The following is a 15,241-nucleotide window of genomic DNA, read 5'->3' as shown; positions in this document are numbered from 1 at the left end:
CTGGGCACTACATATGTCACCTCTATTGCTATGCCTTGTTTCTTTCAGGTGATGCATGAGGACAATCTGCCATCTGAAATAATTTATAAAGTGAAAATTGCACCGGCTTATGGCTACATACGTAGCTTTACTGAAGCAGAAGGGTACTATATTGGAACAGAACATAAACCAGTTCAGTACTTCACACAACAAGACCTAAATGATGGCAACATTCAGTATATGCAAGTGAGAGCAAACCAGATAAGGGACAGCTTTACTGTGGATATTATTAATGGAGTAGTAGAACTGTCCGGAATTGTAATCCTGATTGATATTATTCCAAGGCTGATCCCAGTGGAAGTACATAACTTTACTATCAAGGAAGGTGCATCTAAGGCATTGACAGAGGATTTTATAAAAGTTGCAAGTTCGCACTTCTCAGAGCTTAATTTTGAATATTCAGTCGTAGAAAAACCAAAACACGGACATATAGAGAACTCCCGTTTTCCTGGTCTACCACTCTTCTCATTTACTAGACAACAGGTAGTGTGAAAATGTTTCAATTTTTTTTTTTCATTCTAATAATTCAATGTAGAATTTTCTGTATGCTTAATGATTTTGTTTTGTTTTTCCCATAAGATGGTGTTTTGTCAGCCAGATGCATAAATAAGACTATCTTGGCTACAGTTCTAAGTGAAAGCAATTCATCTCCTACTTGAAAAATGTAGTTTCAAATTCATATGACAAATGAAAATTTTGAGAATCCATGTATATTAATAATTTTTTATACCACTTACTTCACCTTTTAGGTTGAACAGGAATTTATTTACTATGTTCATGATGACAGCGAGAGTCTCCAGGACAACTTCTCTATAGTGATCAATGATACCCAACTGAGAAAAGAGAGTTTGTTTTGGACTGTTTTTATTAATATTACATCAGTGAATGATGAGTCCCCCATCATCATCACAAACAAAATATTCAAAGTAAGTTAATCATGTTTTGATATTTATAAAGGTAAATGTGTGTTTCTTTTTCTTTCTTTTGGGCCTCCTTATCTCGAGAGACAATGGGTACGCGCCTGGAGGTGGTCAGTGGTTTGTGAAGCAGCGCCTGGAGTGGCTATAAAGGCCAATTCTGGAGTGACAGGCTCTTCCACAGGTGCTGCAGAGAAATTTGTTTGTTGGGGCTGTTGCACAGTTGGCTCTCCCCTTGCGCCTCTGTCTTTTTTCCTGCCAACTACTAAGTCTCTTCGACTCGCCACAATTTAGCCCTGTCTTTATGGCTGCCCGCCAGCTCTGGCGGGTGTGTACAATCATAATAAATACAAAAAAAAATCAGTAGCTTACTAGATGATCTTCCATGATGTTGCTCAAAGGGTGTAGAGATGATGTGATACCCGCAGCATTTAAAGTACAAGTTGGTAGCAGTGAGATCACAGAGGGCTCAATTGTTCCACAGGTTCAAAAGGCATGGTGGGGGGAAATCGCACATAGGAAGATCATGGAAGTAGCCTTGCAGAGCACATGTTTGTGCAGTATTGAAGTGCGAGGAGAAGTAAAGGAGCTCTGGAAACAGAGCAGCAGTAGGCAAGGCTGAAGGTTGCTGAAAAAGGGGAGGCTAATAAGCCAAAAGTTGCTGAATATAAGATGAGATATATTTAACAGTATTGTTGGTTTTGTATTTATTTTTCAATTTTTTTGAATTTTGCACTGTGTTCATTGAGACATTTTTTTTTTTTAAAAAAGCAAGGTGATCAACTGTGGTGGGACCTGATCCCCTCAATCTGAGCCAATTGGGAAAATGGTGACTTTTTTTGTACTACCGAGTGCAGGTGTACACCAACACCAGAATTGTAATTGTAAAGATAGATCAACCCATTGTTCATTTTAATTTGTTCCATGCTTATGCTGGAAGACTGTGGGGTGAAAATTTAGCTATTTCCAAATAGCCAGGAGGGAGCACACGACAGAGGCCTGAGGCTCGTAAAAAATTGGGCCTCGACAGCTGGCGAGCTGCACATGTTAATCAGGCATCCGAGGCAACTCGCTCGTTTCACAAGGACGTAGTCAAACCAGCTCCCTCCATGGCCCTTGGGTACGTCCAGGGGTGAAGCGATCAAGTGAGTGCCAGCAACCGTCTTCAGAACTGCTGTGAAGGTGGGAGTTAGAAGTCTGCTTCTCATTGGCTCCACATTGAGGTTAAGTCTTTTCCAAAAGATCATCTATGGTTAGGTAAACATGGCAGCCCATTTTTGGGAAGAGGGTTCTCAAACAGACATTAGGCCCCCTATTTACATATGCAAAAGGCTTAATGTTTGTTTCAGGCATGTCCTGGATGCCTACACTGGAGCCTTTACCAATATGGCAGATGGTGCACCTCTGGCACAAAATGTGCTAGTGCGCGATACCTGTCATAATAGTCACTTAAATGCCCATTTTATACTTGTGAAATGGTCATGACGTTAATGAATTTCTAGGCTTATAGCTTTATACTGCCTTTTGAAATCCTGTTGGACAAAGCCATCTAAACTAGAACAACAGTGGCGCAGTGGTTAGCACCGCAGCCTCACAGCTCCAGCAACCCGGGTTCGGTTCTGGGTACTGCCTGTGTGGGGTTTGCAAGTTCTCCCTGTGACCGCGTGGGTTTTCGCCGGGTGCTCTGGTTTCCTCCCACAGCCAAAGACTTGCAGGTGATAGGTAAATTGGCTGTTGTAAATTGCCCCTAGTGTCGGTAGGTGGTAGGGAATATGGGATTACTGTAGGATTAGTATAAATGGGTGGTTGTTGGTCGGCACAGACTCGGTGGGCCGAAGGGCCTGTTTCAGTGCTGTATCTCTCTCTCTCTAACTTACTGTGATTGCCTGCAACATTTGTGCAGTAGGTTGTTATTGAATAAAACCCATAATGAATAGTACGTATTGTAGCATGATGATTGAGGGCTGGTATGTCAGCCACAGACTGTTTAGGGCTGTGAATCCCGAGTAAGTGTATGGACCTTTTTGTGACCCCTTTATGAAATTTGCCTTGAGAGGATAATTGCAACTGGCATAGAAAGAGACTTTATCCCGTCTGTTGAGCATAAATGGTTGGGGGTCAACAGAAGTTGCAAGGCGGAAAGAGGCTGGGAGTTGAAGAGTTTTCTAGGACTGCTGTTTGTAGGACAAAGGGAGCTCCGAGATGGCAGAACTGTGTAACAGGATATAGTACAATAGGCTCTCTCTGTAATGAAATCTTAGGAAGTCATGTGCACATAGAAGTTTACAGCACATTCATACCTCCTGTCTGTGCTGGCTCAATGTATTACCCAATATAAATTCTGTATGATGGAGAGTGGAATAGCTATGGTTCTAAACTTGTTTATTTAATCACAGCAACCCACATCTGTTTATTAAAGGCCATGAGGAAAAGCAGAATAATATTTTTATAAATATTTATGAAATAGGTGCAAGCACACAGCAGTTTCTACTTGACTTATTATGCTTTGTAAAAGAGGAACAGATTACATAGTCCTCATGACAACTCCAATCATAAAAAAAGAATTTTCATGTATATTGCACCTTTCACATCCTCAGGACATTTCTAGGTGCTCCACAGCCAATGAATTACTTTTGAAGTGTAGTTGCTTGTAGGCTAACTCAGGCAAACAATATAGGCAACGCAGCAGCCAATTTACGCATGGCAAGATCCCACAAACAGTTTTGAGCTATTGATCCGTAAATCTAATTTTGATGGTAGTGATTGGTGAGGACACTGGGAGAGCTTCCCAGATCCTCTTGGGATAGTGCCGTAGGGTCTTTAACATCCATCTGAACAGGCAGACAGGGCCTTGGTTAAATGTCACTTCCTTAAGACAGCTCCTCTGACAATGCCACCCTCCCTCAGTACTGTACTGAAGTATCAGCCTCAATTCTGTGTTGAAATTCTGGACTGAGGCTTGAATCGATGACTTTCTGACTCTGAGGTAAGAATGCTATCATTAAGCCAAACTAACAATTTCTATAATATCTTGAACAAACTTGTATTTGACTTTGTATCTGTTATTAATATTGAAGAGGATAGCTGTAGCCTCCCGAATGATATCAATGGTTTGGTTAAGCGGGCAGAAAAGTGGCAAATGGAATTCAATCCAGAGAAGTGTGAGGTAATGCATTTGGGGAGAGCAAACAAAGCAAGGGAATACACAAAAAACGGGAGGATATTGAGGGGGTAGTGGAAGTGAGAGACCTTGGAGTGCATATCCACAGGTCTGTGAAGGTGGCAGGACAGGTAGATAAAGTGGTGAAAGCATATGGAATGCTTTCCTTTGTTGGCTGAGGTATAGAATACAAAAGCAAGGATGTAATGCTGGAACTGTATAAAACACTGGTTAGGCCACAGCTAGAGTGTTACGTACAGTTCTGGTCACATTACAGGAAGGACATAATTGCTCTAGAGAGAGAGTATGGAGGCAATTTACAAGAATGTTGCCAGGGCTTGAAAATTGCAGCTATGAGGAAAGATTGGATCAGCTAGGGTTGTTTTCCTTAGAACAGAGGAGGTTGAGGGATGACTTAATTGAGGTGTACAAAATTATGAGGCCTAGATAGAGTAGACAGGAAGGACCTGTTTCACCTATCAGAGAGGTCAGTTACCAGCGGGCATGGATTTAAGGTGATTGGTAGAAGGATTAGAGGGGACATGAGGAAATACTTTTTCACCCAGAAGGTGGTGGGTGTCTGGAATTCACTGTCTGGATCCGTGTTGGAGGCGGAAACCCTCAACTCATTTAAAAAGTACCTGGACGTGCATCTGAAGTGCTGCAACCTGTAAGGCTATGGACCAGATGCTGGAAGGTGGGATTAGAGAGGGCAGCTAATTTTTTTTCCTCGACGCAGACACGATGGTCCGAATTTCGGCCTCCTGTGCCGTAACTTTTCTATGGTTCTATTCGGCTGATTAGTTTAACTTAGGTTTTTGTTTGGAACAAAGAACAAAGAAAATTACAGCACAGGAACAGGCCCTTCGGCCCTCCAAGCCTGCGCCGATCCAGATCCTCTATCTAAACATGTCGCCTATTTTCTAAGGGTCTGTATCTCTTTGCTTCCTGCCCATTCATGTATCTGTCTAGATGCATCTTAAAAGACGCTATCGTGCCCGCGTCTACCACCTCCGCTGGCAATGCGTTCCAGGCACCCACCACCCTCTACGTAAAGAACTTTCCACGCATATCCCCCCTAAACTTTTCCCCTTTCACTTTGAACTCGTGTCCCCTAGTAATTGAATCCCCCACTCTGGGGAAAAAGCTTCTTGCTATCCACCCTGTCTATACCTCTCATGATTTTGTACACCTCAATCAGGTCCCCCCTCAACCTCCGTCTTTCTAATGAAAATAATCCTAATCTACTCAACCTCTCTTCATAGCTAGCGCCCTCCATACCAGGCAACATCCTGGTGAACCTCCTCTGCACCCTCTCCAAAGCATCCACATCCTTTTGGTAATGTGGCGACCAGAACTGCACGCAGTATTCCAAATGTGGCCGAACCAAAGTCCTATACAACTGTAACATGACCTGCCAACTCTTGTACTCAATATCCCGTCCGATGAAGGAAAGCATGCCGTATGCCTTCTTGACCACTCTATTGACCTGCGTTGCCACCTTCAGGGAACAATGGACCTGAACACCCAAATCTCTCTGTACATCAATTTTCCCCAGGACTTTTCCATTTACTGTATAGTTCACTCTTGAATTGGATCTTCCAAAATGCATCACCTCGCATTTGCCCTGATTGAACTCCATCTGCCATTTCTCTGCCCAACTCTCCAATCTATTTATATTCTGCTGTATTCTCTGACAGTCCCCTTCATTATCTGCTACTCCACCAATCTTAGTGTCATCTGCAAACTTGCTAATCAGACCACCTATCTTTCTTTCTTTCTTTTGGGCCTCCTTATCTCGAGAGACAATGGATACGCGCCTGGAGGTGGTCAGTGGTTTGTGAAGCAGCGCCTGGAGTGGCTATAAAGGCCAATTCTGGAGTGACAGGCTCTTCCACAGGTGCTGCAGAGAAATTTGTTTGTTGGGGCTGTTGCACAGTTGGCTCTCCCCTTGAGCCTCTGTCTTTTTTCCTGCCAACTACTAAGTCTCTTCGACTCGCCACAATTTAGCCCTGTCTTTATGGCTGCCCGCCAGCTCTGGCGAATGCTGGCAACTGACTCCCACGACTTGTGATCAATGTCACACGATTTCATGTCGCGTTTGCAGACGTCTTTATAACGGAGACATGGACGGCCGGTGGGTCTGATACCAGTGGCGAGCTCGCTGTACAATGTGTCTTTGGGGATCCTGCCATCTTCCATGCGGCTCACATGGCCAAGCCATCTCAAGCGCCGCTGACTCAGTAGTGTGTATAAGCTGGGGGTGTTGGCCGCTTCAAGGACTTCTGTGTTGGAGATATAGTCCTGCCACCTGATACCAAGTATTCTCCGAAGGCAGCGAAGATGGAATGAATTGAGATGTCGCTCTTGGCTGGCATACGTTGTCCAGGCCTCACTGCCGTAGAGCAAGGTACTGAGGACACAGGCCTGATACACTCGGACTTTTGTGTTCCGTGTCAGTGCGCCATTTTCCCACACTCTCTTGGCCAGTCTGAACATAGCAGTGGAAGCCTTACCCATGCGCTTGTTGATTTCTGCATCTAGAGACAGGTTACTGGTGATAGTTGAGCCTAGGTAGGTGAACTCTTGAACCACTTCCAGAGCGTGGTCGCCAATATTGATGGTTGGAGCATTTCTGACATCCTGCCCCATGATGTTCGTTTTCTTGAGGCTGATGGTTAGGCCAAATTCATTGCAGGCAGACGCAAACCTGTCGATGAGACTCTGCAGGCATTCTTCAGTGTGAGATGTTAAAGCAGCATCGTCAGCAAAGAGGAGTTCTCTGATGAGGACTTTCCGTACTTTGGACTTCGCTCTTAGACGGGCAAGGTTGAACAACCTGCCCCCTGATCTTGTGTGGAGGAAAATTCCTTCTTCAGAGGATTTGAACGCATGTGAAAGCAGCAGGGAGAAGAAAATCCCAAAAAGTGTGGGTGCGAGAACACAGCCCTGTTTCACACCACTCAGGATAGGAAAGGGCTCTGATGAGGAGCCACCATGTTGAATTGTGCCTTTCATATTGTCATGGAATGAGGTGATGATACTTAGTAGCTTTGGTGGACATCCGATCTTTTCTAGTAGTCTGAAGAGACCACGTCTGCTGACGAGGTCAAAGGCTTTGGTGAGATCAATGAAAGCAATGTAGAGGGGCATCTGTTGTTCACGGCATTTCTCCTGTATCTGACGAAGGGAGAACAGCATGTCAATAGTCGATCTCTCTGCACGAAAGCCACACTGTGCCTCAGGGTAGACGCGCTCGGCCAGCTTCTGGAGCCTGTTCAGAGCGACTCGAGCAAAGACTTTCCCCACTATGCTGAGCAGGGAGATTCCACGGTAGTTGTTGCAGTCACCGCGGTCACCTTTGTTTTTATAGAGGGTGATGATATTGGCATCGCGCATGTCCTGAGGTACTGCTCCCTCGTCCCAGCACAGGCATAGCAGTTCATGTAGTGCTGAGAGTATAGCAGGCTTGGCACTCTTGATTATTTCAGGGGTAATGCTGTCCTTCCCAGGGGCTTTTCCGCTGGCTAGGGAATCAATGGCATCACTGAGTTCCGATTTGGTTGGCTGTATGTCCAGCTCATCCATGACTGGTAGAGGCTGGGCTGCATTGAGGGCAGTCTCAGTGACAGCATTCTCCCTGGAGTACAGTTCTAGGTAGTGCTCAACCCAGCGGTCCATCTGTTTGCGTTGGTCAGTGATTATGTCCCCCGATTTAGATTTGAGGGGGGTGATCTTCTTGATGGTTGGCCCAAGAGCTCTCTTCATGCCATCATACATTCCTCTGATGTTTCCGGTGTCTGAGGCCAGCTGAATATGACTGCATAGGTGTTGCCAGTAGTCGTTTGCGCAACGCCTAGCTGTTCTTTGTGCAGTACTTCTGGCTGCTTTAAGTGCTGCGGATGTTAAATCGCTGGGGGCTTTCTTGTAGTTCAAAAGTGCAATGCTCTTAGTGGCTATGACAGGTTCCAGCTCTTCATTATGAGATTGAAACCAGTCTGCATTTCTCTTCGCACTTTTGCCGTAGGTGGTCAAAGCTGACTCATAGATGGCGTCTCTGATGTGGGCCCACTTGGTCTCAGCATCCCCTGTGGGAGTGTTTTGAAGGGCTGTTACAAGTGAATTTAGAAATTTTTGTAACAGCTGTGGGTGAGAAATTCTGCTCGTGTTGATGCGCGGGTGGCCCTTCTGCTTGGAATGATGCAACTTCTTTGGTCTGAGTCTAACCTTGCTGCACACCAGGGAGTGGTCGGTGTCGCAGTCCACACTGTGGAAGCTGCGTGTGATTTGAACACTGTTTAAGGCGGCTCGCCTTGTGACAATGAGGTCTAGCTGGTGCCAACGACGTGATCTTGGGTGCCTCCATGAAACCTGGTGACAGGGTTTAGTGTGAAAGAACGAGTTGGTGATGCAGAGGTTATGATAGGTACACAACTCAAGCAGTCTCTGCCCGTTCTCATTCATCCTTCCAACGCCATAGCACCCAAGGCAGGAGGGCCATGAGTCATGGTCGGCCCCAACCCTGGCATTAAAGTCCCCCAGCAGGAATAGGTGTTCGGTGTTGGGGATGCTGCTAATGATGTTATGGAGTTGTTCATAGAACTGGTCTTTAGCTTCAGGTGCGGAGCAGAGTGTTGGAGCATAGATGCTGAGTAGGTGTACTGGACCACCTATACTTTCCTCCAAATCATTTATGTATATCACAAACAACAGTGGTCCCAGCACGGATCCCTGTGGAACACCACTGGTCACACGTCTCCATTTTGAGAAACTTCCTTCCACTGCTATTCTCTGTCTCCTGTTGCCCAGCCAGTTCTTTATCCATCTAGCTAGTACACCCTGGACCCCATGCGACTTCACTTTCTCCATCAGCCTACCATGGGGAACCTTATCAAATGCCTTACTGAAGTCCATGTATATGACATCTACAGCCCTTCCCTCATCAATCAACTTTGTCACTTCACTGTCTTTTAGTTTTGGTCTAAACAGTCTTTGATAATCACACACAATTTTTGTAAACAAACTGATAAAAGTTTAGAAGAAAGCAAAATGAGAAGACAGTTATCTACATTTCAATAGAAGCAAAATTCAGAAATCACTATTAGCCAGCATTTTATGCAGATTCCTTTAGAGCAGCCATAGCAGAATTATTTCTGGGAAGCAAGCTTGAATTTCCTATATAAAAACTTCAACTATTTCAGAGAATATGCTAGAAACAAGAATCTAAACAATGCGCATTTGATGGAAACCATCAAGTGGGCCCATAGTCACCCTGCATCGGCACAGTGCCATTTTGATTCTGCCTTCCTGTTGTATTAATTGGGATAGATGTTTCATTACATTGAAAAACTAGATTGAAATAAGACAGATGAGGCTGTTGCCTTACAATTTTATTGTCTTTAAAATGTCATGAGAAATTTCAGTTGACCGTGAAGTTGCAACTAGAACTAATTCCTCAAATAGGAAATGTCATTGGCATGTGGTCATTGTATTTAACTAGATGTAAACAATCATGATTTATATGCTCAGGATAGAAAGCAAGTCTAAAGCATTATACACTAGTGTCACGTTCAACATAAAGTGGCCTTGTGAGTGTAAGTGCTAAACAATATTTAATACATTTCTCTAATAATTTAATGCATTTAACAATAGTTTTTTTTTCAGTGGTGAATAGTTAAAAGCAAATGCAAAAATGACAATTTTACTGTTGCTTTTTTTTCCCATTTAGGTATGGGTGGGCTCAGTTACAGAGATAACAAAAAATGATCTCAATGCAGAAGATAAAGACTCTTCCCCGGAAGAACTCGTGTATTCTGTCACTCCTCCTAGCAATGGCCACCTTGCTCTAAAGTCTTCTCCAAATAAACACATCCTGAATTTCACCCAACATCATATAAATAATGGGCAGCTTGTGTTTGTCCATAATGGTAAGTCTTCCTATTATTCAACTTTGAAGTTTGTTATTAGAAATGTTAACGGACTTTAAAGTGGACCATAGCTCCAGAACTAAAGGAGGAGATTCTTAATATTTTAGCAGTTTCATAAATATAGGACCTGAAGTGAGATATGTATCTGGAAATTGGAGACCAGGTTAGCCTTATATGGTTATCACAGATGGGATGTGATCACGGTTTTCTAAAAGTTGCAGAGGCCATAAGAAATAGTCAGCATTTGTTTCGAAGCTGTTGCTCACATACATGCAGGGATGATTTGAGGAAATAAATAAGTGATATGAAATTCAGTACAGTAGATATAATAACTTGGGTTTTCAGAAGGCATTTGATAAATTAAAGCTAATTGGACCCAAAAATGAGCTCAACAATAGGAAGCAGTGATGATCTGCATCTGGAATCAGCAAGGTAGAGTTGCACAGGTTTTGGATTCCTTGTTGTTTGAACTAATACTGCATTTTGTAATCCTCCAGAATCTACTGATGAAGTTAAATCTTCCAGCCATATTCTCAGTGTAAAGGGAATTAATAGCATTTAAATCTGTACCAAATGAATACATGAGCTGAAGGTCAATAAACTCATTTTAATGAGCATAAATTTAAGTTGTAGCACAGGAACATAATGAAGAATTTCATTAACAAACTTCCTGTGCACTTATTGTTATTACTACTTTGTGTTTACCTTTAGAATCCTAACAATGTCAGCAAGGAAGGAGGTTACTCAATCCAGGTTCCTGTATTAGTGCTGGCCCACATCAGTGGTATTGGTCTAGGATTAAAATTATAATGAGTGAGATAAGCTCCACAATAGGGTAGATTTTACATTAGTGTGTGGGAGCAGAGGGCTTGATAGGCCAAATAATTTTTTTTGTCATTTCACATTCATATAATAGTCACTGAGCCAACAGAACAGTAGAAATGTCAGGCAAAGAAAGGCAAACCAGTAAAAGATGTTGTAGAATGTTTAGGAGTAGAGTTTCCACTTCGGGCACAATTGGCAATTTGGGCTCAAATTGCATTCAAAGTTACATTAGTTTTCTGAATTAAATTTTTTTGCCAGCTATCTGCTCATTCATTTGCATATCACTGAACATAAAATATTGCATGAACCAGTGCAATCGGCCTGCGTTTTAGGACGCACTTATTTTTTAAAAAAATCTTGGGTTGCATGAGAAAGCATTTTGCTTTGGGATGGTAAACTGGAGCAATTTTACTGATACAGATGAAAATGGGTTTATCACAAAAAATGAATCAGTGTCTAGCCCACCACTTTTTTTTTTATTTGTTCATGGGATGTGGGCGTCGTTGGCAAGCCCAGCATTTTTTGCCAATCCCTAATTGCCCTTGAACTGAGTGACTTTCTAGGCCATTTCAGAGGGCATTTAAGAGTCAGCCACATTGCTGTGGGTCTGGAGTCACATGCAGGCCAAACCAGGTGAGGACGGCCGATTTCCTTCCATAAAGGATCTTTATGAACCAGATGGGTTTTTACAACAATCAACAATAGTTTCATGGTCACCATGAGACTAACTTTTAATTCAGATTTATTAACTGAAGAGCATTATCCTAGGCCTCTGGGTTTCCACTCCAGTGACATTACCACTACATTACCTATAAGTATCCTGATTTTAAATGACTGAAAATGACTAAAGAAAACAATTTACATGTTTCATGGTCTGTACTAATCAGTTTCTTGGTAAATTTTAAAAAAAAGTAATATTTGAAAGGTGAATACTCGTGCCCTTGCACCAAAAGAAGTTTAATTTTAAGAGTCTCCATGAAGGCCGTAAACAGGCGCAATTAACGGATATTCACCCCAGTGGTTAATTCGATCTGGGGATGTGGTCAGTTTTGTGCGTGGGGCCCGCTTCCAGCAAAATGTTTTTTTAAACTGATGCAAACGATTGTGGAAACATGATGCCCTTGAGGTAATTTGTGCTTGAAATTCCTCCATTTTTCTTTTCTGATGATTTGGCCGATTTTTGGGTGAGTTGCGCTGACACCAGCACCGTCTAGTGGAAATTCTACTCCAAGGTCGACTATACATTCTGGAGTTTTGTTTGATTTACCTCAGCCAGTTTTTCGTTTCTTAACCAAAATTTGTGATTAGAGATTAGAGATACAGCACTGAAACAGGCCCTTCGGCCCACCGAGTCTGTGCCGACCATCAACCACCCATTTATACTAATCCTACACTAATCCCATATTCCTACCAAACATCCCCACCTGTCCCTATATTTCCCTACCACCTACCTATACTAGTGACAATTTATAATGGCCAATTTACCTACCAACCTGCAAGTCTTTTGGCTTGTGGGAGGAAACCGGAGCACCCGGAGAAAACCCACGCAGACACAGGGAGAACTGGAATCCCGGGCCCCAAGTAAATGCGGTGAGGTTGCCGGAACCAGACGGACAGGTTCTGGTGATTGTGGGGTGGGTGTTGGTGGTGTTTGAGATCAAGGGAGGGGGTGGTTAGCAGAGGGGTGACCTTCGCCTCTATGGGCTCTCCGTGAGCCACAGACTGCCCACGGAGGTGGGGTTCACTGCCCACCCCTCTACCACTCCCACCCCTCCCCCCACCACCGCCAGGCCTGCAGGGAGGATGTCTTGTTTTACTGGGCAACCTGCCCACCACCACGGGTGTAATTCCAGCAGTGATGGGAAGAAGTCCTTAAGTGGCTAGTGATTGGCTGACTAAATTGCAGTCTGATGGGAAGGCAACAGGGCCTCTGCCCTGCCTTCTGTCGCGATTCTGTGGGCCCCCACCTCTCACCCCGTCTCCCAAGGGCGCATTAAATTCTGCCCCCCCCCCCTCCCATGTTGCTGGGGCGGAAGGGAGTTTAGCTATTCCACACCACTTTCATCAATGGACAGTTAATTCCCCAGTGTGTGTGGTAACTGTCACTAAATTGAAGAAAACATGAAGATCTATCTCTGTAATAGAATTGAAAGGTCACGATACTTCCTTTATCTACCACCAGATGGCGTCTGTTAGCCTGGCTTACTGTGTGACGAATGTTTTGCAGTTAGGCAAAATGTAGGAAAATGCCTGAGGATCTGAATGTCAACACTGTCAGATGCTAGATCAGGGAATGGCCAAAACTTCGAAACTGGTAAAATCTAGCTAGCTCAATTTGAGTAAATTTTCATTACCATCTGTCTGCTAGCATGCCATTGATCAGATCTAGTCCTGAAGGACTGAAATCATTCGTTTTACACTTGATTACTTAATGCTGACCTGACCTGAATTTGAGCCTTTAGGTTTCTTAAGAGGAATGCACTATTAATAACTACTTTCAGAAAGGCAAGCTTTGTTTATTATGGTGCCCTTGGTCAAGAGGGTTATCTGTATGTGAATGTGCCTACATGTACGTGATGCTACGGATTAAGACAAAAATGTGTTTCAAAACTAGTGTCGCTAAAGTATTATCAGTGTGAAAGCAATTCAGCGTGCTAGCCTCACTGTGGCAATCAGGTACATTTGTAAAGCTCGTCAGAGAAACTTCTTAAACCATGGGCTGAATTTTCAATCTCAGGAGGGGCTGAGCAGGTGTGCGGGCGCAAATTGAAAATTGCGTTCCTGGAGGGCGTCATTAAATCTCAATGCTTCCGGAATATGACGCAGTTTTCAAAGGGTGGGTGGGTAGGAGTGGGGGGGCGGGGGCAGGGTACCGGGAACCCGCTTGCTTTCAATTAACAACCTATTAAGCTCCTTGAGGAGCTTGTGAATGAGCCAGGAGGAGATTTTTCAAATCAGAAATTGCCGAACCCAAGCAGTCTGCTGCACATTAGTGCACAGCTGTCAGGTTCAATGCAGGGAGTTGCAAAGTTGTTTTTTTTTAAAGCCGAAAAAATTTTGCCACCTGGTGCAGTACCAGTTGCTTGGCCGTTTGGCCGTTTCTCTGAGCGCTGAGGCTGCTGGCCCTCCAAAGTTCTGCCTCCTTATTCTCCAAGGCAGCGGCAGCCCCATCATTGCTGCCACCTGCCTTTAAGACTCCTGCTCCAAGGAGCCTCTCCTGCCTCCTATCAGAGCCACTAATTCGGCATCAAGCTTACCTCCAGCCCAGTTTAGGGCATTAACATTTGAAGATTGCGTCACGTGAGTGACACAGCTGTGGCACAGGGTCGGGACCTGGAAATTTATCCAGGCATTAGGTTCCCGACCCCGATTTGGAAATCATGCCGCATGTCTCCCATTTACATCCTTTGCGGAGGATGCATTATTTTATGTCTGACATTACATTCAGCATTTGCATTTGTAATTTGTCTTTAAGATAGAAAAATGTCCCAAGGCACCTCAAAGAGAAATAGAAAAAAATATGCCGATTTAGAAGTATCAGCTTGGCTCAGCTAGTGGCACTTTTCCTTCTGAATCAGAAGTTTTTGAGTTTTAGGCCCACTGTAGGATTTAATATCATTTAGGCAGACACTTCAGTGCAGTAGTGAGGGATTGCTCAACGTGTAAAGCACTGTCTTTTGGATGAGACTTTAAACCTAGGTTTGTCTGTTCTGGCATGACCAGGATGTCAAGAGGCACCAAGGGAAGCTGTGGCCTTGTTTAAGGGGGATTCAAAGCAGAAGTGGTAACTGCTGAGTAGAAAGGCAAAGGATTAGTGATGGGTTGGAGTAAAATTTAAGGGGGGGGGGGGCGTGAAAGTACCCAAAAGAGGAGAAATGAAATGAAAGGCCTGGGAGGGGCCAAGAGGGAAGAAAAAGATGGAAGTAAGTGGCTTGTATGTAGAGAGGCAGTTTAAGTGCGTTGTCATGCAGGTCCCCAATTGCCAAGCATGAGGCATATTCATCTTTCTCACCTGGTCATAACAGTGTGCATAAATGGTCTCTGAGGGAATTTGGGGGGTATATAGACATGGATGAGATGAGAAGCAAGGTGTTCAACAGAGGAACCTACCACCTACCCCATGTGCCTTGGATGTTGTAGTAAAATATTGCAATGTCTAATTAACCAACTAACTACAGATCATGTCTGGTGATCAAAAGTCCATTGTGGGTTGAACGTGTCAGGAAATGGCAGCTTTGTCCTTCCAAACACAGTCTGTTAATATGCAAATGTCTTTCCAGCCAAGATCTGGCAATTTCTTTTTAAAGCAAGTCCTTTCTTCACTTCAACAACAATTTGAAATTTAATGTCCAGATGTCAATATTAATATGCCT

The 15,241-nt window shown here is 43.8% G+C and overlaps 1 protein-coding gene across 1 annotated transcript in view; it reads left to right on the top strand.

Moving 5' to 3' along the window:
* cspg4ba (chondroitin sulfate proteoglycan 4ba) overlaps positions 1-15,241 on the top strand; it is a 145,657-nt gene that overhangs the window by 44,579 nt on the left and 85,837 nt on the right. Inside the window, exons 4-6 of the mRNA XM_068032903.1 lie at positions 49-522; positions 789-965; positions 9,845-10,043. Of these exons, the coding sequence (XP_067889004.1) occupies positions 49-522; positions 789-965; positions 9,845-10,043 (850 nt within the window). The remainder of the gene's footprint in view (positions 1-48; positions 523-788; positions 966-9,844; positions 10,044-15,241) is intronic.

This window comes from Heterodontus francisci, chromosome 1, assembly GCF_036365525.1.
Source record: "Heterodontus francisci isolate sHetFra1 chromosome 1, sHetFra1.hap1, whole genome shotgun sequence".
NCBI classification, from domain to species: domain Eukaryota; kingdom Metazoa; phylum Chordata; class Chondrichthyes; order Heterodontiformes; family Heterodontidae; genus Heterodontus; species Heterodontus francisci.
This window is presented reverse-complemented; position numbering and strand designations above follow the sequence as displayed.